At 36.8% G+C, this 21,838-nt stretch overlaps 2 protein-coding genes across 3 annotated transcripts in view; one reads left to right on the top strand and one right to left on the bottom strand.

Annotated features, from left to right (window-relative positions):
• nckap1 (NCK-associated protein 1) overlaps window positions 1-3,146 on the top strand; it is a 48,064-nt gene extending 44,918 nt beyond the window's left edge. For both annotated transcript variants that reach the window (XM_062430455.1, XM_062430454.1), the window contains one exon: window positions 367-3,146. In XM_062430455.1, the coding sequence (XP_062286439.1) occupies window positions 367-483 (117 nt within the window). In that variant the 3' untranslated portion in view covers window positions 484-3,146. The remainder of the gene's footprint in view (window positions 1-366) is intronic.
• A 1,176-nt stretch (window positions 3,147-4,322) lies between these two features.
• Window positions 4,323-21,838, bottom strand: part of LOC133991897 (protein phosphatase 1 regulatory subunit 1C-like) — a 24,520-nt gene continuing 7,004 nt past the window's right edge. Inside the window, exons 3-5 of the mRNA XM_062430497.1 lie at window positions 20,870-20,907; window positions 20,715-20,769; window positions 4,323-6,272 (exon numbers count right to left, since the gene is read on the bottom strand). Coding sequence (XP_062286481.1) covers window positions 6,211-6,272; window positions 20,715-20,769; window positions 20,870-20,907 — 155 coding nt within the window. The 3' untranslated portion in view covers window positions 4,323-6,210. The remainder of the gene's footprint in view (window positions 6,273-20,714; window positions 20,770-20,869; window positions 20,908-21,838) is intronic.

The following is a 21,838-nucleotide window of genomic DNA, read 5'->3' as shown; positions in this document are numbered from 1 at the left end:
GTTGATTGGTTCACAGGTTCAGGAGGGCGCCTCATGCTCCTCCTGATGCCCATATAAGTAGAATCCCTGTTTTTATTTTACCCGGCATGCACCTGAAATTTTCAAGATGGCGCTGCTCAGATCCGAAACTATTCGCTTCCAAGCAGCAGTCCACAAACCAATGGGTGACGTCACGGATGTTACGTCCATTTTTATATACAGTCTATGGTTGCGTATATTTTTCGCCTCTTTTTCAATTTCAAGAAAACTCAGGAGTCTAATTTATCGTATTTTGTGGCAGCAGTTGTATTATTAAATCTTAAAAGTCATTAAATTTGATCGCCTGCTGTAGTGTTAACAGTGTGTGTGTGTCGTTGTGTGTTTCAGATCGTGCAGGAGTCTCCCTTCCTGACGATGGACTTGCTGGAGTCCTGTTTCCCCTACGTCCTGCTGCGAAACGCCTACCACGCCGTCTACAAACAGAGCATCAGCGCTAACGCATAAACACACACTAAACACACACACACAGAGACGGCCTACCGTGCTGTCTACCGTACGTAGACACACACACACATACACACACTAAAACAACAACAACAAACTAAACACTACACCTACAATGCCTCAACGTACAATTCTGTCAAAAAACAAACAACAACAACAACATGCACCTGTAACACACTAAACTCTTAAAAAAAAAAACCTGAACAAATACACTAAAAACGGCCAAAAGAACATGAGAAAAAGACCCGCTGACGTTTCAGTGCACGACAACAACGACAAACAAACGTACTAGAAATTAGACAAACTTGAACAGAACAGTGTCGACGCCTCTGACGCACTGAAACAGACACACAACAAACACTTAGCTGGATGAAGTTGGGGGATCAGTGTCTTTATTTTAAATCATTGTACTTTTTTTTCCACGATGTTGCCAGGGGACCGTAACCATAGCAACACATAATATACCATATGTTTTGATTTGGTATAAAAAAGGACAAAAATATAAATATATAGTATATATATAGTTGACACTAAAATATTCCTTTTTTTTTTCTCTCTTTCTCTTTTCTTTTTGTTTTTTGATGAAAGATTTGAGATTTTTAGTGGCCAGCTGACAAACTTCTATGTGGTGGATTTGGATGCTTTTTATTTTGGGGAATGCAAAAAATGAATCTGATGTGATGTGTAGTTTTCTTTTTTTTCTTTCTTTCTTTTTCTTTTTTTTTTTCTTTTATTGAGGAGGGTCGGTGAGGATTCCTGTGTTTATAATGAAAGACACATTGCTTGTTAATGTAAGTTTACACACACATACATACATAGATAAATAATATATATATACACACACATACACACATATATAAATAGAAAGAAAAACATCCTAAAAACTACACACACACACACACACATACACACACTTGTATAACATGGTGATGTTTTCTTTCTTTTTTTCTAGCTAGTCGTAACATGAACTTTTTTGTGGGTAAAGATATAATATCTGTATTCTACTTTGATGTGAACTGAACTCGTCTGTTTTTAAATGTTTATGTTTCTGTTTTATTTTTATGATGACCGACAATGATGATGCTGATGATGATGATGATGATGACAATTTGCCAAATGTGTTAACACTTAAAAAGAAAAAGGAAAAAAAAGAAGAAGAAAAAATTGTGTATCAGGGCTTGCAAGTTTGAGAGTGTTTGGGTGTTTAAAACATGGGGGAAGGGGAGGGGAGGGGGAAAGGACATTTTAAGTGTTTTTTTGGGGAGGGGGGGGGGGTGATAGACGCTCTGGACTATGCGGCAGCTCGGTTAACAGAAAGGTTGTTTAACAATAACAGTGGGAACAAACTTTAAATGAAACAATACTGCAGTAATACTACACTACAGTAACAGTACTTTACACTACAGGCTCATATTCCCCTCAGCTGCTGTTAATAAAAACTCTCTTGGTTAGGTTAAAGGTCCAGTCGGTGCTGCTTGTTCCCCTTTAAAAAAGTAGAACTGAACAATCCAGATAGACATATAATTTATATTAAAAACAGTTTCTGACTTCTGGCTCCTTTAAAAAAATAAATAAACCTGAAATGTTCAGTTTTCATCTTTATATCGAGGGACGTTTCAGCACTTTTTTAGTTTCTGCATCTAATTTTTTTTTTTTAATAGTTGCAGTTATTGTAGTGCTGGAAGAGGAAGAGGAGGAAGAAGAGGAGGAAGGGAGGAAACCGTGCCTTGCTCCCAAAAAAAAAAGGCACCTTTAACAGCAGCTGGGAAAAAAAGGGGCGTTCACCACCTTTACACCTTACACTCCGCCGTTAGATTTAAACGTGTTAGTATTTCTTAACTTAATAAATAAATAAATAGGAGCATTTAAAAGTAACCAGTTCCTCCATTCAACACACACACACACACACTAAGAAAGGAGGAGGGGAAAAAATATCCATCTCAGATCTGTGAAAGTCAAAGAAAAACCTGGAGCTGCAATAAGATAAATAAAAAAAATAAATATATATATTAAAAAAAAACAAAAAAAACACTCTTGGTGACTATTTCACTGGATTTGTAAAACTGTGGTCGATGATGAACTTTCCATACTTTCAGGCGGTTGAGCGCGGGACCTTTTTTTTTTTTTGACGGCCTCCAGACAAGACGGGGGACGACTCTGACAAAGTGCAGTCTGAATTGTTCTTTATTCTTTTTTGTTTTCTTTTTTTAATTCTTCTTCTCGATCAAGGCATGGCAAAGGGCTACATATTGAGACACTTAACACAAACAAACCATGCTCCCTTTATGCCAGCCCTCTGCTAATGTGTCACTAACACCAGGGCTCTGTCTTTTAAAAAGCTCATCGTGCATACTATTCAAAAACTGTACTTTCTAACCTAATATATATAGAGGATAAAGTGGAAGTGGCATTTACAGTATGTAGCAGGAACACACTAAAAATAATCTAGTAAATGAAGCGTTGTACACTTCACAGTAGGGGTTACGTTAGTATGCATTATAAGCACGACTGGGGGACAGATCTGTTGGGACACATTCTGCCAATTTGATGTGGAAACGGTTGCTGTTTTTTTTTTTCTTTCCTAAAGCTCTTTTTTGTGTCTCTGATTCCACCGTGTAACTTAAAAATAACATGAATAAAATCAAACTTTAGGGCTGTGTCAGACCTGAGATGTGAGCGTGGTGTGAAGTTGTTTTAAAAAAAAAAAAAAAAAAGTGTGAATGGGCTCGATTGAAGCTGTTATATGGTGGGAAATGGTAAGTGGTGATGCTTAGTTTTTGAAGTAATAGACCAAAGTTTTAATGGCAAAGTAGACTTTTTAATATTAATCTGCTCTCATTTGATCCAAAACTACCGTCTATATCAACGAGAGGCTTTATATCTTGATTTAATTGTTGGTTTTGGTGTTAAAATAATCCTCCTTTGTTCTCTTAATTGGTTAATTCAAAGTAAAAAAATACAAAAAGATAGAAATATACTGTGTTTATGTTTAGAAATCAGACCCAAATTTGTCCCATATTCGCCATGACAACGGCTGCATTTGGAAACTTGGGAGTTATCATCTGGTGCTGAGCAACACTAAGTTTATTAAATATACTTTCCTCTGTTTTCCAGCTAAAGTTAAAGGTGGAGCTACCTGGAGGAAATGAAAAAGGCCTTATAAGGTTTGTAAAAGCCTTAAATTTAGCCAGTGATGTTATAAAATCTATCTAATGTGACTTTAGTACGAACCTGGCTGGCAAAATCCACATTTCCAGACCTTTTTAATGAATTAGTTATATTATAATTATTGGTTAATCTATTCATGCATTCTTTCTGTTCCTGCTTATTCACATCACAGTCATAAGTTATGAGTAATTATGAGTTATATTATTGGCAATATACCGCCTGGAAGTAATAACAAAATGTGAAATTTAAAATAAAAGTTATTTATACTTTGACCATGAAGCATACGTGGTATTAAAGAATGTCTTTAAAAAGTCTTATAACTTGGTTAAACCTGCAGAAACCCTGTTAAACTGCACTTTTGTATTAATAATTCATTATTATCCACTAAATCCAGACTTCAGATTGAATTAGACCTTGTGAGTTAGTACAAAACAAACATTCACATCTGCAGCAGTAATGATGATGAAACAGGTGATTTAGATGCAGTGCTGCTGTTTAGCCACCAGATGGCGCTGCAAGAACACTATTAGACATCAAACATTGACATTACAGGAGCCTGTATCTTAAAATCTGATGTGTATGAAATCAATACTGATATTTTATTGCTGTTATTGATATAAGTCACAGGGATATACAGATGTGCATGTACAGATTGATTGATTGAATGGACGTACATTAACATAATCACTTTATTTAAAAAATGAATCCTGTGCTCATCAACTGTAAACTTCACTTTGCATAGATGTAACTTATAACTGTTAAAGTGGCCGAACAGTTCACTGAATGAAACATTAAAATGGCAAAAACCCCAATTATATGTGTCTTTTATAGTTAAATACAATATAAGGGGAATATAGTTTCACAGCAGACATTATAGCAGAGGTGTAACTAGTACCGAAAATCAGATTCTCCAAATGTCTGCCGTTTAAAATAAAATAAAAAGACACACTGATAGTATTAAGAAAAATGATATATTGGCTAAAAGCTTCACGAAGGTGGTGTTAAGAGTGTGATATTATCTTTATTACGCTCCCTAAGTGTTGCAATATGGTACAAATTATAAGAAAGGTGGTTTAGTTAGTATGAAATGCTCAATATACATGAGTTCATACATAGTTGTTATTGTTCAAACCTTCAAAAATTAGACTTAATTATTCAGCTTTAAGAAAATACTGAATACTTTGTGTGTCATATAATGATTTATTAGCATAGTAGGTTTTTATATGTTTTTCCTTAAAGTAGCTGCTGTGTAAATGTGAATTATTGTGACATTTATTTTTAATTATTTGGTATTAAAGTCGAGTTTTTAAGAAACCTAATATGCTAATATGTAGTATGACACAAAACTACACAATGAAAGCTAAATATTTAAGTTATTTTCTGTCAGTTAAACACTTGTTAAGAGTATTTTTAAGGTAGTTTTGCAATAATAAGTACGTATGAGCCCAAATATATTAAACCAACACTTACAGACTGAATCAACTTAACACTTAACAAGTATTTCTCCTACAACTTGTACCAAATTGCACCACAATCTCAATAAAATGTCCTAAGATTTAACCTTTAAATATCTGCTAATTACTCAGAAAGTTCCCATGAAATTAAGTATAAGATGAGAGGACCTGTATAATAAAGCATTAACATTGTGTCATGTAAACAAATAGTGAAATTTTGGACATTTTGAAACATTCAGGAGGGGAAATAACCGAGAAAATTAGCCAGAACAATGATTGTACATCTGATATAATAAGTAGAAAACTGTGGATTACGTCTAGTATAAAACCATTAAAGTTATTTAAACACGTAATTAACTAGCTAATTTCGTAACTGTAAATGTGAACATATTGCGCAACTTTATGAAACTAGCCAGCAAACATGAAACAGCTAACGGTAAGAACGTTAGCTAGTTTTTTTTAATGTTTTAGACCTAACTAAGCTAACCTGAGTCTATATCACTGGATTATTTTTAATTAAATTGGTTTAATTTGCTGTTTTTTCTTGGCTACAAAATACGAAGTAGCCAGCAGACAAAGATAAAATATATAGCTGTCCATATTCATATTCCTTCATTTTCAGTATTTTTTTTAAGTGTGTAAATATGGAAATTTGTTGTTTTACAGCATCAGAAGTCCCTCAACAAGTTTACAAGTTTCCCGCCAAAAGTGTTATTTCCCGCCAAAAGTGTTAAAATGTCCGTTAGAGGCTAACTGTGCTGGTAGCGTTCATTTGATATCATACTTCCACCTTATTCATGAGCTGAAAATGGACAAACAAAGGTAAGTTTTAATTTTTTTAAAAGTATAATACTCAAGTTTATGTTGAGTTTAATGTACATAAGTGATGTGTGAAAACTGTTCTGGCTGCTTTTAAAGTTCATGAAGAGAAGCTGGTTGAATCTGTACTGATATTAAAAATGAAGGTATTAACTTCTGCCGACAGTTTCTCAGTGAGCTGCACAGAGGTCGATGTCCTGTGGGAGCGTAAAAGTCCGTCTGTTGGTTCCTTCAGAGTATCGTGGATGAATTGGCTGCCTCTCTTTTGGGACTTTTTCTCCTGCTATCAGCCGTCCTGAGGGCTGCTGTCCTCCTCGTCCTCTTCAGGTACTGAACTGTCCAGTTTACCTGCACACACACACACACACACACACACACACACACACACACGTAACTCATAATTAATAATGAAAATACTAGCAGTGTAAAAATACATATAGATTCAATGATCAACGAGCCAATAACATTATTTTCCCGCTCTTTTTTGGAACTTCTCTCTCTTTCTCAAACTGTGGTAAAAACTCGGAGTGTAAAGATACATTGATTCAACAAGCCAAAAATCTTTAAGACACATTTTTTGGTAAGTCCCATAGACTGTATATAAAATGGACGTAACATCCGTGACGTCACCCATTGGTTTGTGGACTGCTGCTTGGAAGCGAATAGTTTCGGATCTGAGCAGCGCCATCTTGAACATTTCCGGTGCATGCTGGGAAAAATAAAAACACGGATTCTACTTATATGGGCATCAGGAGGAGCATGAGGCGCCCTCCTGAACCTGTGAACCAATCAACCTGTCAATCACGACGTAGCCACGCCCTAATGCATACCCTGTTTTATCGTCACATATAAAATCAGGGAGGCCAAAATGTCCCAAATGAACATCATACTGCATTGAAGAAGGCTTTAAACTAGCGATTGAGACCATAAACACATTTTGAAAACGTTTACTGAGGTTAGAAATCAAGTGAGAAGTTGGTGAATTCTCCATTGACTTGTATAGAGACGGAAGTCCTTTTGACACCTAAACGGTCGCCCCCTGGTGGCCTTTTGATAGAATGCAGTTTTACGTTACTTCGGCGTTGGCATCATTTCAGAGGACCGGCGCTCCCCGCCTGAATGCAAGTGATGCCATGGTGAGCAGCCCAGAAAAAAAGTTATCCTGAGTAGCTTTTATCCACAAAATCTAAACCACAACTTTAAAAAAGGGATGAGTATCACTGCTGTGAGTTCACATTTCAGCAGCAACACGTCTGTAGCTGGATTATAGAGGCAAGTCTGTCACCAAATGCTTCGGACAGACTATAAACTACCTGAAATGTGATGGTGTTGCTCCTCTTTTGGGCAAAATGAGGCGGGTCGACTCCGCAGTTTTGAAAGGGAAGCAAAAAATCCTGATTTAATGTATAAAAATAGTGAGTTAATGTTCTTTTGGTTTTCTTTCATAGGATTTGAACGTTTTAAAGCTCAATATATCAAAATGTGGAACTTTATAGTGAACAGCAGGTCTGTTTTTAATAAGAAGAATAGATTGTTCTTCATTTAAATGTCGTGTTGAGCTCAGGAAAAAAAAGTCAAATGATATTTGAGTTGCTTTTTGTGATTTGATATGAATGGAAGTGATTGCGATGTCGTCTCATATCGATCGCTGCCTCCTGAGTCACATGTGGCAGACTTTGTGATATCCTCAAACATTGAGTCGTTGTCTGTTGATATAATATCATATCCTGAAGAATCTTGTGATTTACACCCCTAACAAATAGTATTTTAATGATTTAAAGGCTGTTTCTCTCATCACCGTAACATTTGACTTGTTAGAATTACTCAGTGTGATTTAATTATATCATAAAATCTCACTTTGTCTTCTTTTTCATGCACTTGCAAATATTCTGACTTCACTTCACTACATTTCCACATCACAGTAGAGTTTTTATCTTGTGCTGCACTTTCATAATGTTATGAAATATTAGCTTCTTTTTTTTTTTTTTTTAATATTTGGGATTCACCTGCTGCTAAAATCCTCCAGATGTGAGCAACAATTTCATGTCACCGTTGTGCAAAACCAAACTTTTTTAATGTAATCTGATGACCGGCACATTGTGAATACGGCAGGTAAAGTGATGGCAATGAAAAAAAGTAAAATTAAAGCAACATTTTTAATCACTTTTCTTCGTATAAAGCCGTCCGTCGACAGCCAGCCATCTCCACCAAATCCAACATGTTTTAAATCACTTTTTAAACTAAATAAGAAAAATGAGAAACGCTTAAACAGTGTTTCCTTTTCTTGCGTCACCACATATACTCAAACACAAGCCACTAAGATAGGATCATACAGGACTACCTAAGGAACTCTTGGCAGTAAAGTGTGAACAGTAAGTCCCAGTAATAAATCCTCCTTTTTTTTTTCTAGCTGTGCGTTGGATTCGGCATCAACAGGAAATACCTGCTAAAGCCTTGAAGAGGATGAAATGTGGAAAAAAACCCTGAATATTTGTCTTTACTGTAGAAGAAAGCCAGATATCAGTCACTTTAAAAAAACAAGTTAATCCAAGGTATTGGTAGATTGAGAAATATAGCTTTTAAATAGTATTTCACATGGGTGTTTTTGCCTCTCTTCACATCCCATCTGTGTATATTTTCCCCCTCTTTGGGCCATGTAATAAAAACACTGAGGCTCGTGTTGCATAAACCGCACACTTACTCACAAACAAGCGCACATTTCAAGCTGTTAATGCAGTGACGGGAGGGGTGCTGATCTCCAAACAGAGGGGTCACACAGATGTGTAGAAAGCAGACATGTTAATGCTATTTATTGCTGCACAAATGGTACACACAAACAAAACATGTCCTTCCTATAAAAACCTTTTTTTCTCCCCTCTCTCTCTCTCTCCTTTTAATCTTGTACTTTTAATGCTTTAATCTCTTAATGGTTGTCCCAATATTCTGATATATCCATTTGGTTTTAGGTCTTTTTGAAGTGCGAAGGGGGAAAAAACATGCTTTAGATTGCTATAATTTTAACATAAAAATAGTGTTTTAAAGACTGTGTAAAGTGTATTCAGACATTTTCTTCTAAACACATTAAATAGGTCATAAATGTATTTCTAAAAAAAGGTGTAAAAAGCATTTCAACCATTTAGATTTGAATTGTTGAGCTAGGCTTCACAAACTGTGTTTCAAGATTTCTGTGTCTGGATTTAATGGACATAAACCCGCCCCTGCTGCTGTAGAGGTATAAATACATTCAGCGCACACTACTACTACTACAGTCTACAGTTAGCCAGTTAGCTGAGTTAGCCACCGAGTTAGCCGCCGAGTTAGCCACCGAGCTAACCGCCGAGTTAGCCACCGAGCTAGCCGCCGAGTTATCAGCTGAGTTAGCCGCCGAGCTAGCAGCCGAGTTAGCCGCCGAGCTAGCAGCTGAGTTAGCAGGGTTAGGGTTAGAGGTGGTGACTTTGATTGACAGGTGACACTTGGTAGGGGGCGGGGCTTCAGCGGACTCGGCGGCCACTTCCACAGCGTTTGGGAGCAGAGAAAGAGGCTGACTTTTACACAACTTTGGATCCTAATTTCATATATTTGGCGATTTTTTTTAATCATTCAAATTTGGCAGGGTGGTTAACAACACACTTTTCTGTGGTATGTCAAACTCAGAACACATATTTATTCTCACTTTACACGGACTTTAAAGAGCGTCGCTAAAGGAGAAATAACATTAAGACATTGAGTAAATGTTTCCATATAATACATCTTTATTCACAGCCATTTCTACACAAGCAAAACCTCACCAACATCACCTACAGTTTGTTTTAAATTAAGCTTGATTCAGTACAGTTGAACCGAAATCTCTCTACGTGTTGTGTGTCGGTGCGTGAAAGAGGTGTCGCTAAATCAAATTATATAGTATTAGTGAGCATGTTAAAGCACAAGAGTGTGTTTGTTAAATGGGGATCAGATAAGGAGGATGAGTGGTGGGGGGGAGGAGGGAGAAGAGGGAAGAGTTTGTTACGGAGAGATGAAAGAAGTGAGCAAAAGGCGGCTATCGGGAGACGGCGTCGGGACTGGTAGCTTCCTTTTTGTGGCCACATGACAAATCTGAGAAAAAAGGTGAGAGAGAGAGAGAAGAGAGGTGGAAGAGAAGAGATTGAAAGATGCAAAGCCATAAAAAAGAGAGAAAGAGAAGAAGAGAGGGAGAGCAGATGAGTTAGTAATGTTAGTATTTTCTCACAGAATGACAGAACATGCAAACATGGAGTGAATAATTAGTCGTGAACTGTGTATTAAAGTGTGTGTCAGTGTTCATTGTTGCAGAAATTGTTAATTAAGTAAAATTTAATTGCGTATACATTTTTTAGGTTTTACTTATACATGACCTTAAAGCTGCAGTAATTCAATTTTGGCCACTAGGGGGCAGAAAAACAACAAGCTGCCAGCATAATAAAGTTATAAACTGTTAATATTCACATCCGGAAGACACAGAACAACATTAGCGTTCAATCAAAGTCCAATATTCACTCTTTTTTATCTCTTATTTGGTCTCCTGAGAATACTATCTGGCTCTTTAGCTGCTTAGATGTTCCACATTTTTCTGCAAATAGTCACTAACGTCATCTTTCTGCTGTTAGTTGCAGACAACATGTTTATCACAGCATGAGAAGGAGCTTGAGATTGATATAAAAAACCTAATTAACCTCCTGAAACTCGACTTTTTGTTTGGTATGGATTTTTTAATTTCTCTCTGAACAGGAAGTAGTTTTTGAAAAACATGTTTTCATGTGGGGACAGTGGGTTTATTTTACTGTACAACACAATTAAGTCACCAGTGTATAAAACTGTTAATTTCCTTACATTTACACTTTCCCAATGCCCTCAAATGAGTATTTTTTTTCTTCCTGTTTAGCCGTCTTGTAGCTTGTTGCTATTGCTAAAATAATTCAAATTTGTGTTTCAACAATAACATTTTGAAAGATTTTGTACCTGGTCCACTTTTGTCTGGCGATCAGCTGTTAATTGACTCGGCCAAGATGCCTGCCATTGTCTTTTTTACACTGATTAATGCATTAATTAGTTCATTTATTATGTATTCTGCTTTGCTACCACTAGGGGGCATGTGCAAGGCGTGTACAAGAATGACGACAGCAGGTCAAAGTTCAGTAGAATGAAGTATAAGGTTCAGCAAACCCAAAATGTAATGTCCCCATATGAGGATGCAGCGTCGCAGGAGGTTAATGCAGTTTTTAGGTAGATTGCAGAAAGAAGGCAAACAACTAAGTCTAACTAAAGTTGTGACGTAAGCAAGCAAAGACTATTGTATAAACCAGCTTACTTAACTAATAGACAAATCTCTTAAAACTCATGTATTGCTTTATTTAAACGTTAGTGACGTTTATCAGCTGAAAGGACTCTTTGTCCTCATGTGTGGTTTGAGTTTTAAGCAACAAAAGAACTTTGTTTAAGGTTAGGAAAAGATTGATTGCCTTAATGTCAACAAAGCAAACGTCTTCTGTCTTGTACTTCAAGGAACTATTTTCTTATTATTTAAAGGTGCAGTGTGTAGAATTTAGTGCCATCTAGTGGCGAGGTTGCAGATTACAACCAAGTGAATTTCCCCTCCCCTTGTCTTTCCAAGCATCTACGACAACCTGTGGTGGTCGAGATAACTAGCAAAACTAATTTTAAAAGTCCTTCTTGTTTGGTTTGTCCATTCTGGGCTACTGTAGAAACATAGAGAACCTGCTCTCTATGTTTATATAAAGATCTCATTCTAAGGTAACAATAACACAACAGAATTAAACACCAATTTAAAACATACTTATTAATATTATATAACGTTTTTGCCACTAAATTCTAAAAAAACTTTATTTTTATTTTATTTATTTATTTTTATTTATTTATTTATTTATTTTTTGTTTGTTTTAATTTTTTTTATTTAATTTTTTTAAAATTATTTATGTTTAATTTTTAAATTTCTATTTTATTTTATTCGTGCACTTTATCACACAGCCTCATCCTCAGACCTTGCTGTTTTTCTTATTTAGTATTTAGTATATTGTATTTAATTTTTTAGTATTTTTGATGTCTTTGTGTATTAAGCTGCTGGACCCTAAATTTCCCCAAGGGGATAAATAAAGTTTACATCTATCTATCTATCTATCTATCTATCTATCTATCTATCTATCTATCTATCTATCTATCTATTTAATCGAGACCACAATCTTCCCTCAACCTTAACTAAATGCTTTAACTGCCTAAAAAGAACTGCAAAAAAAAAGTTTAATAGTACTTCAGTCACCATGAGAAGATGTTTTAGTCAGTCAGTGAACATTTTTGCAGCTTGGCAGTTTATAAAACAATATTTACTCATTATATTGTTAGATTATATAATCCAGGTGGCGTTATGTTTCAATAAAAAGGTTTGCTGTTGCAGATTAGTCGAGTTTATTCTTAGTTTCTAGGAGACAGATGTTGTTTTGTTTTCTTATTCGGTGGCTAAATTTGATGTGGAGATATAGTTGAGTGTAAAATAATATGAAAATTATGATTATTATTTTGTTTTGTGTGTTTGTCTGTAAGGCCAACAGTATACGCCAAATTAAATTTAATACTTGTTTCAGAGTATTTGGACAAATGTTGAAATGTTTTAAAACGTTCAAAACTCTTTCAAATGATGTCATAATTATAATTTAATTTAATTAATTCATTGTTCTGGTTTTGCTGGTTCACCATAAACTAAAACCCTGCGATCTCTTGTTGTAGCCCTGGCTAGGTCCGTCACGATAATTACGTTATCGACTTATCGTACAATACATAGACATGACCTCGATCACTTTTGCTGACCTCGATATTGTTTTATGGTTAGCCTAGCCTTGGCCTGGCTTACTTAAGGTGGACCGACGTTTAAGGTGGACCATCTATTGTCATTGTAGTGACGATCTCAGCTGCTACTAAACTGAGCGAGTAGAAATGTCTGGCTGCTGAGTCTCTCCTGGGTTTCGTAAATTTGTTTTTCTTTTCTTTTTTAAGACAGAAAAGGAGGGATGTGTATATGAACTATTTAACTCATAAAAAACCTTTTTTGTGAGCATCACACTCACCCCAACATATAAAAATGGTTCCAGACATTTCTATAAACCCCAAATTCTCCCTGGCAACCTCTCAAATAGTAAAGTATGGTATTTGAACCAATCGTATCATGCTAACTCCAATAATATTATTAATTGTGATTATTTCTTGGACAATATATCGTAAAGTAGTTATCGTGACAGGCCTAGCATTAGCGTAAATTAAACAGATATCTTAATAAAACAGCACATTTGAGTATACTGCTGGCCAAAGTGTCGTGCTCGTGAGCTTTTACGGGCTAAAACTCGTTTACCCCCCGAGCTGTTGCTCTCTGCCACTCCTCTCTCCTGATTGGCTAACACCAGACTCGCCTCATTCCCATTGGCTTCCTCTGGCCCATTGTGATTGGCCCACAGGGTAGCGGCGGCATAGAGCTGCGCCGTGATCGGGCTCAACTGGCCGTCCGCCTCGCCACAGAGCCCCGCGCCCAGAAGGTGTTGCTCCACCTCCAGCTGTAGCTCTGAGGAGAGAAGAGCACCTCTAGTGGAGAGACGCCGCAACTACACACAAGTCGCAGTGGAGCAAAAAAGTAACCAAAATTAAATTAAAAGGTATAATTTAAAGTAATCAGCACTGAAACTGAATTAAAAAAAAGAGAAAAAACATCAAACTGAGGACTAAGAAAGCAGCTTGTGTTGTTTTAAACTATAAATATCCCACTGGGCCGGCGGTTTAGGGACGAGGCATTCGAGAAATGTGTCTCACATGTTTATATTTGGCAGTATGGTTAGACAACAAGTTGCTGATTCACTTTACAAACTCCAGTGTCACTCTGCGACGAATGTCCCCAGTTATCCGAGGAATGACGGTAACATCAAACTGAGAAATCCACCCAAACATGAAAAGAAAGCCAATTAACCCTGACATACTGTTCATTTTTATTGTATTTCAGAGCTGTAAAATCACCATATTCACATTTATTTTAGCCAGACTTTTCCTAATGTGACCCACAATGTACAAAAATTGAGATAAAATGAATGTGAAATGGTGAATTAGAGACTAATTATGAGTCAGAATATGAACAGTATGTAAGAGATTCCCATTACCGCAGTTTTACAGTATGAGGATAAAACCTTCAGATCAGATTAATCAACAGTGGTGGAAGAAAAAAACACATCCTTTATTTAAGTACCAACAAAGTAAAAAAAAACTTTGTTATAAGCAAAAAGTCTGCAGTCAATTTCCTCAAATTACAATAAAAAGCTCATTTTAGAAGTAAAAAGAAAATCTGCATCTGTGAATAATATAAAAATTTGATTAATACTCATTCATTAGTGTTTAAGCAGCATTTTGATGTTGTTGTGTGTGTGTGTGTGTGTCAATGTGAAGCTAATTTAAACTACTTCATGTGCAGTTATTTAGTTTAGTCCAGTGGTTCCCAAACTAGGGGTCCGGCCCCTCCAAAGGGTCACCAGATAAATCTGAAGGGGTCATGAGATGATTAATGGGAGCGGAAAGAAGAAAAAACAAAGTTGTGGTAAAAAAAAAAATCCGTTTTTGACTTTTATCTAAACTTTTTCACATGGTTGCTTTAATTAAATGTTTAAATGATCCAATATTTGACCTGAAATTGAAGTTTAAAGAGAAGAAATGCCTCTTTGTTAACAACCCAGACATATGAAACATGCACGATGAAAGCTCATAAGACTAGAAAGGTTGGAAACTACTGGCTTCATCTTTAATATCATTTTTAAATGTCATGTTTTTAATGTAGCTTTGAAATCTGGAAAGTAACTACAGCTGTATATAAATGTTTTGGAGTAGAAGTAACGCAAAATAGAAAATACTCAAGTACCTGAAATTGGCATTCAAGTGTAGTACTTGAGTAAATATACTTATTTAATACATCACGCCTGCTGATAATCAATAAATATAACAATTCATATTCATGTGACCCTACACAATGTAAATATCTGCTGTGTGTTTAGTGCACACGCCATGACTCATGAAGCTATTAGCGAACCGAGGCTCATACACACACTCATACACACACACACACACACACACACACACACACACACACACACACACTGAGGCAGAATCAATAAAAGAAAAGCTTTTACGGTCTCCACTTCCTGGAACCGACTCAGTGCTGCACTCACTGTCGGAGAGACCTGCACACACTCATTCATGCACTATATGTTTTTCTTCCTCCTCTCTTCCTTTCTCTCTTTTTTTAAATATATAAAAACACATGCACTTCTTCCTGCACAGTTACTACAACAAACACGTCAGTCTCACCTACATTTTTTTAAAGATATATATAAAAATACACTTGCAGGAAATATGCTTAGTCAGCCTCTTCAATCTGTCGGTCTGTCGCAGGGAGAAGCTTCTGTAACAGTTTTATAAATTATTCAACACGAGCGATAATAACAAAATGACAACAACAACAACAACAAAGTCTTTTAGAGATAAAAGCCGACAGCCAGGTGCTCTTTCGATGTTATATTGTGTCTGAAAGCTGAGCACGGATGACAACAACTACTACTACTACTTCTTCTTCTGCAAATTTAATAATCTGTTGCTCCTCAAATACCGTGAAACTGTATGTGTAACCGAAAGAGAGCTGTGTGCTGTGTGAAAAATGCTTCTATCGCGCCTCGGATCAGTTTGTTTCAGATCATGTGAAGATTCGACACATTCAAGCTACTATTGTTGTGAAAGTAAACATTTTTTACAGCAACACAAATCACTTCAACTCACAGAAACCTGCACAATCAGAATAATTTGAAAGATGTCTTAATCACACAAACGTTTAAGGCCCAAACAGTAATTATTTGCAACTATAAATTAAACATATAAATGTACAAATAGATCATTTAAAGCTTCAATATGCAAGTTTTTATGCAACACTACTTTCTTGCCTCCCTGATCTCCATCCTCGTGATCCTCCACAACTGATATAATGATTCCTCCTTCAGGATTGGAGATAGTGCCGCTTTTTGATTGACTAACCCGCACATACCTTTCATATTCTACACCCTCACGGTATGTTCTGGGTCAATTTAGACCCTGTCTAAGAATTCCCTCATAAAAAAGTGTCTAAACCAAATTTTGAACCACAGATCTATTCAGAAAGCATCAATCAGGCGGGGAGTTCCGGTCCTCTGAAATGAGGCCAACGTGGAAGTAACTTAAAACTGCATTCTATCAAAAGGCCACCAGGGGGCGACCGTTTTGGTGTCAAAAGGACTTCCGTCTCTATACAAGTCAATGGAGAATTCACCAACTTCTCACTTGATTTATAACCTCAGTAAACGTTTTCAAAATGTGTTTATGGTCTCAATCGCTAGTTTAAAGCCTTCTTCAATGCAATATGATGTTCATTTGGGACATTTTGGCCTCCCTGATTTTATATGTGACGATAAAGCAGGGTATGCATTAGGGCGTGGCTACGTCGTGATTGACAGGTTGATTGGTTCACAGGTTCAGGAGGGCGCCTCTTGCTCCTCCTGATGCCCATATAAGTAGAATCCGTGTTTTTATTTTTCCCAGCATGCACCGGAAATTTTCAAGATGGCGCTGCCCAGATCCGAAACTATTCGCTTCCAAGCAGCAGTCCACAAACCAATGGGTGACGTCACGGATGTTACGTCCATTTTATATACAGTCTATGGCATCAATAGACGATCTGACTGATCAATAGATGTGTGATTAAAACCTTGATTCATGTTTCAGAGAGCAGAGAGTGTATTTTTTAGCTTTTACAATACTCACTTTTGGAGAATAAACAGCTACTATCACACAATATCATGTCCTATTTTACCTAAGACATGAAAATATAAGATAGCAATAATTATTTAAATGTATTTCACTGAACCTGAAAATGAGCAGAACTTTATGGAGCTGTGGGGTTTATTGTATAACCATTAGAGCCATCAGTCTCATAACTACTATCTTGTTAAAACTATTAACTATTCATTTAACTATGTCAGCCATGTCAGTAGATACAGAACAGCCTCAATGGACAAACATATTTTTGTGCACTTTGGGCCACTTTAGGAAAAGTCATCAAAGTTCAGAATAAAAGACATTTGGGGTGTTTTTACAAGCTGTCAAATGTCAAAACAGTAAAGTAAGGGTTAATGCAGGCAGTAGGAGTTCAGGCATAGTAACGTCTCCCGGCAGCTAGTACTAGCTTGGAGCCTCGGAGATAAGAGGATTACGAGGCCAGGAGAACTCCCACCTCTGACTTTGGCCTCCTCTGTGTTATGGAGAATATGTTTGTCAATGGTTAAACCTCAGCAGTAGAGAAAAGTGTAGTAGGAGTCTAGGATGTCTTACGCTGAAAATGTTTTTTGAAGCTCGGCCGAGGAGAATCGAAGTATTATCAATATACTCGTCTGATGTATGATGCTACCACGACTGTCCGTTGATCGTCTTTAAGCCTTCACAGATACTCTAAGCCCATAAATGGTCATACTCAATGCATCTACAGTAATGGAATAAGCTTATTGGTTCCTTCTACAAACAAGGACACACAGTTACCCATCTGTGGGAGTCAGACCTCGGATGCCACAGCAATGCTGCACCGCCGTTATCAAAGTGACTCCTGCATTCCCCAAAAACACCGCACACAGCTGCCTTCACCGTCTCAAGGACAGAAACAGTTTGTCTCTGCCAAGTTGATAGTGCGGCCTTTATTGTGACGTCAAGGTCTGCCTGCCAGCCTTGACCCCCAAATATGGAAAATTCCCTTAACAGTCTGATTGGTTAGAAGGGCGGGACTCACTTAAAAACTTAAGAAGGGAATATCTCTGTACTGCTGCCAGTACACCTTTGTACATTAAAAGTCTGTCAGGAGCCTAAATGATGATTGAAATACGTTTATCTTGCTGTTATCATTCTTTCTGTTCATACTGAGCATTAGAAGATCCCTTCATAATGCATTTACAATATAAGAGATGGAGGATAAAAATCCACAGTCCTCCTTTTTGGCATAAATGTAATCAAAAGTCTGAACGTGATATGAGGCTTTAGTTGTCTGAGTTCGTCAGATAAAGTCGAGTGGTTGTAGTGGAAGGTTCATAACAAAAAGAGAGGACTCTGGTACTAAAAAGACTGTAATATTGAAAAGATATCTTGATATTTGATACTTGATTTGACTCATTTGGATGGCTGAAGCTTCTTTTAAACTAACTTTTAAATAAATCTTTTGCACAGAAGGAGGACTGTGGATTGTGTCCTCCATCATTTACATTGTAAATACTTCATGAAGGGATCTTCTAACTGTCAGTATGAACAGGAGGAATGATTACAGCAAGAAAAAAGCACTTTTAAAGTTAATTCGTGTTCCTGATTGTTGTTTTAGGACAGACTTGGAAAGACAGTGAACCAAATCCTTAAAGATAAACTTCTATTTAAAATATTCCAGCAGCATTAATGCAGTTAAACTACACACAGTCTGTTCGGTGGATCACAAACTCGGACACTTGATCTAAAAAAGATGTTCCTGTGAGGATCTTAAACTAATTTCCATCCTTCGGCTCGAGGAGGAAATCTCAAAGACAGACAAATCAAAAAACTTTTTGGCTCATCAAACCAGAACTGTCTCCACGGTTGGATACCACTACAAATAAGTGAGAGAATGTGTTTAGTTTTTCCACTTTTCGGGGTTTTCGACCCCTTTTTTTTGGCGACAGTGAGAAAAAAACAAGCCCACGCACCAGCATGAACCCATACTTTAAGAAACACATCAGTCACCTCTACCATCCCCCCTTATTACCCCGACAGCTGGGCCCACAGATTTAAGACTGAAAAACAATAATAGATAACAGAAGTGGAAGTGAAACCAGAAATAGCAACAGATAACGCAGAGAAAGACAAACAACATTTACTAAAACAAACACGCAAAAAAGCAAAAAGCAGAACCTTCATTTAAAAAGCAAACATAATATATATATAATGTATAGTAGAGATACTATAAAACTGAGGAGAGGAGGCTGGTGTGTACACAGCTGCAAGAGAATGATCAGTGCATGACATTACAGAGTTTAAAGTACATAAAGTAACAGGATACGAGTTTAACTGACTGTATAAATCTAAGGCATTCAACATGAAATCTAACAGTGTCTCTAAAGATTATCTGTGTTCTTACATCATTATTTCTGTGGTTTATTAAGTAGAAATTTCCAACCGCATGCTGATTGTTGGCCTGGTCACGCCTAAAAAAATCCACAAGTTAAATTTATGTAATATCTATAAAAGGACAAAAGATGAGTCTGTTCCCGATAAACTCCAATTAAGAGAACTTTAAGGGACCGTTTCAGAAAGACAGCAGACAGCTTCTTTCCGGACATTTTTATATTAGTTACGTCATGGTTTAAAGGGGCAATATCATGCTTTTTTGTTGTTTTTATACTATTATAATGTTAAATGACGAGGGCCGGGTATCGGTACTCAATATCTTTTAAGGTATCAACCTAAATAAATCGATACCAAGTAGTATTGAAACGACTCCCGTCAAACGATACCTGCAATCGATCCTTTTTGTGTTAGAAAATATTTAAAAACTATTTCTATGGACTTGCTCACAGCCAATCAACGCATTCGTTCCTTGATATAATGCAACATGTGATTGTCTGAAAGTCTGATTGAATTAAAGACTTTGAAAATGCATTTGTGTACAAATCAAATCATTTAGATGTGGAGGAGTTGGTGGCATTTTATGCATATTTAATGCTTCTATTCACATGATGGGTATCGAACAGGCGGGGAGCTCCGGTCCTCTGAAATGATGCGAACGCAGAAGTAACTTAAAACTGCATTCTATCAAAAGGTCACCAGGGGGCGACTGTTTTGGTGTCAAAAGGACTTCTGTCTCTATACAAGTCAATGGAGAATTCACCAACTTCTCACTTGATTTCTAACCTCAGTAAACGTTTTCAAAATGTGTTTATGGTCTCAATCACTAGTTTAAAGCCTTCTTCAATGCAGTATGATGTTCATTTGGGACATTTTGGCCTCCCTGATTTTATATTTGACGATAAAGCAGGGTATGCATTAGGGCGTGGCTACGTGGTGATTGACAGGTTGATTGGTTCACAGGTTCAGGAGGGCGCCTCATGCTCCTCCTGATGCCCATATAAGTAGAATCCGTGTTTTTTTTTTACCCAGTGTCGCTATGTCAAGGATGTTACGTCCATTTTATATACAGTCTATGATTTCAAGCAAAGTATGAGAGAAAGAAGTGAAATCCCAGGACTATTTTATGCGTACGTTTCATCCAGGCCAATCAGAACAGAGTGGGCTCATTGGGAGGAGGGGGGGTTCTTCAAGCGACAGGAGCTAAAACAGACTGTTTTTAGACAGAAGCTGAACTAAAGAGACAGTATACGATAAATAAGGAGTTGTTTTTTTTAAAGCTGAAAATCAAGCAAAGATATTCCAGTTGAGCCCCAGAAAATAAATCCAGACCTGAAAATGTGCATGATATGTCCTGTTTAAAGTTATATTTTGAATGCTTTGTTGTTGCTTGTCACCAATTTCACATTTTAGACGCATTTTTATTGGTGATACATTTTCAAATAAAATGCACCAGTTAAAACGTCATCCTTTCCTCAAGGGGAAATTCAATTTTTTCTGCCTTCCTTGCATAAAGCCTCTTTGTTGTTCTTACATTTTAACACAAAGAGCACATTTTGCTGAGTTGTGGACTGTGTTTACCTTTCATGGTGGGCGGGGCGAAGGTGCTCTGCTTCCTCTGAGCAGCGTCTGAAGCCTGAAGAACAAATAGACTTTTAAACATCCTGACGTCATAAAGCTGAAACAGTATTTATATTTATGTAAAGTTCACATGTTTAAACAACTTTTACACAAACCTGTGACTCTCCACTGGCATTGACTTGATCACTAACATCTGCAAGAAAAAAAGACAAGCAATGAGATCTTTATCAATTTATCACAAACTCACTTTTCTAAAAATGATCCATTACTGACATGAGGCTGTTTCAAATCTGCACGACAGATGTTCTTCAGCTCCAGATGTGAAAGCCTGGTTGGATGTATGATAACAACGGCAGTGTCAAGTGAGTCTGTTGCTTTTGGCCGGTTCAAACCACACCGGTTAGGTCGAGTAGTGTCCTTAGTAATGGCCCGATGTCATGCTGTGATCATGCTGCAATTAAAACAGCTTTTAGATAAACTCAGTATGATTGGAGCTGTGCTGTTTATTTTAAATTGTTGTTCCTGTTGCATCAGCGTTTCATTCATCTGATGAAATATGAATAAAAAAAGCATGTTTGTACACAGTGTTTGGAGACATACATAAACTAGGAGTAACTAGATACATACAAACAGTGTTCCTCCCCAACACTGTTTGTACAGATGTTCATCATGTTCCACTCAGGCTAAAATATACAAATTTTATCTAGCGTTGGTACAATTTGAATGTGTCTTACATTTTTTATTTTATGATCAAATACCTGCAAAGCTTAACATGCTGATACGTCAAATTAGGATCGTAAACATCATACCGGCTCAAAATCAGCATGACTATAAACTTCTGGTCTTGTTTCATCCGTTAACTTGACTCAGGAGTTCAATAATTCTGCTTTTAAAACACAAGATTACAGTCATAGTCCTTTTTTTTCAACTGGAACTAATTGACGTCGCTCTTACACAACAAACACTAACTGAGAGCATGGCATGAAATCTAAAAGGGTTAAAGCAATTTATTTGATTAAGAGTGTATGCAGCAAATAAATCTTTAACTGACTCTCCTGCTAAACTCTCTGCTTTTATAGAGTCCAAACCAGGCGGGGAGTTCAGGTCCTCTGAAATGATGCGAA

This window comes from Scomber scombrus, chromosome 12, assembly GCF_963691925.1.
Source record: "Scomber scombrus chromosome 12, fScoSco1.1, whole genome shotgun sequence".
NCBI classification, from domain to species: Eukaryota; Metazoa; Chordata; class Actinopteri; order Scombriformes; family Scombridae; genus Scomber; species Scomber scombrus.
The sequence above is the reverse complement of the archived record's forward strand: the minus strand, read 5'-3'. Positions and strand labels throughout refer to the sequence as shown.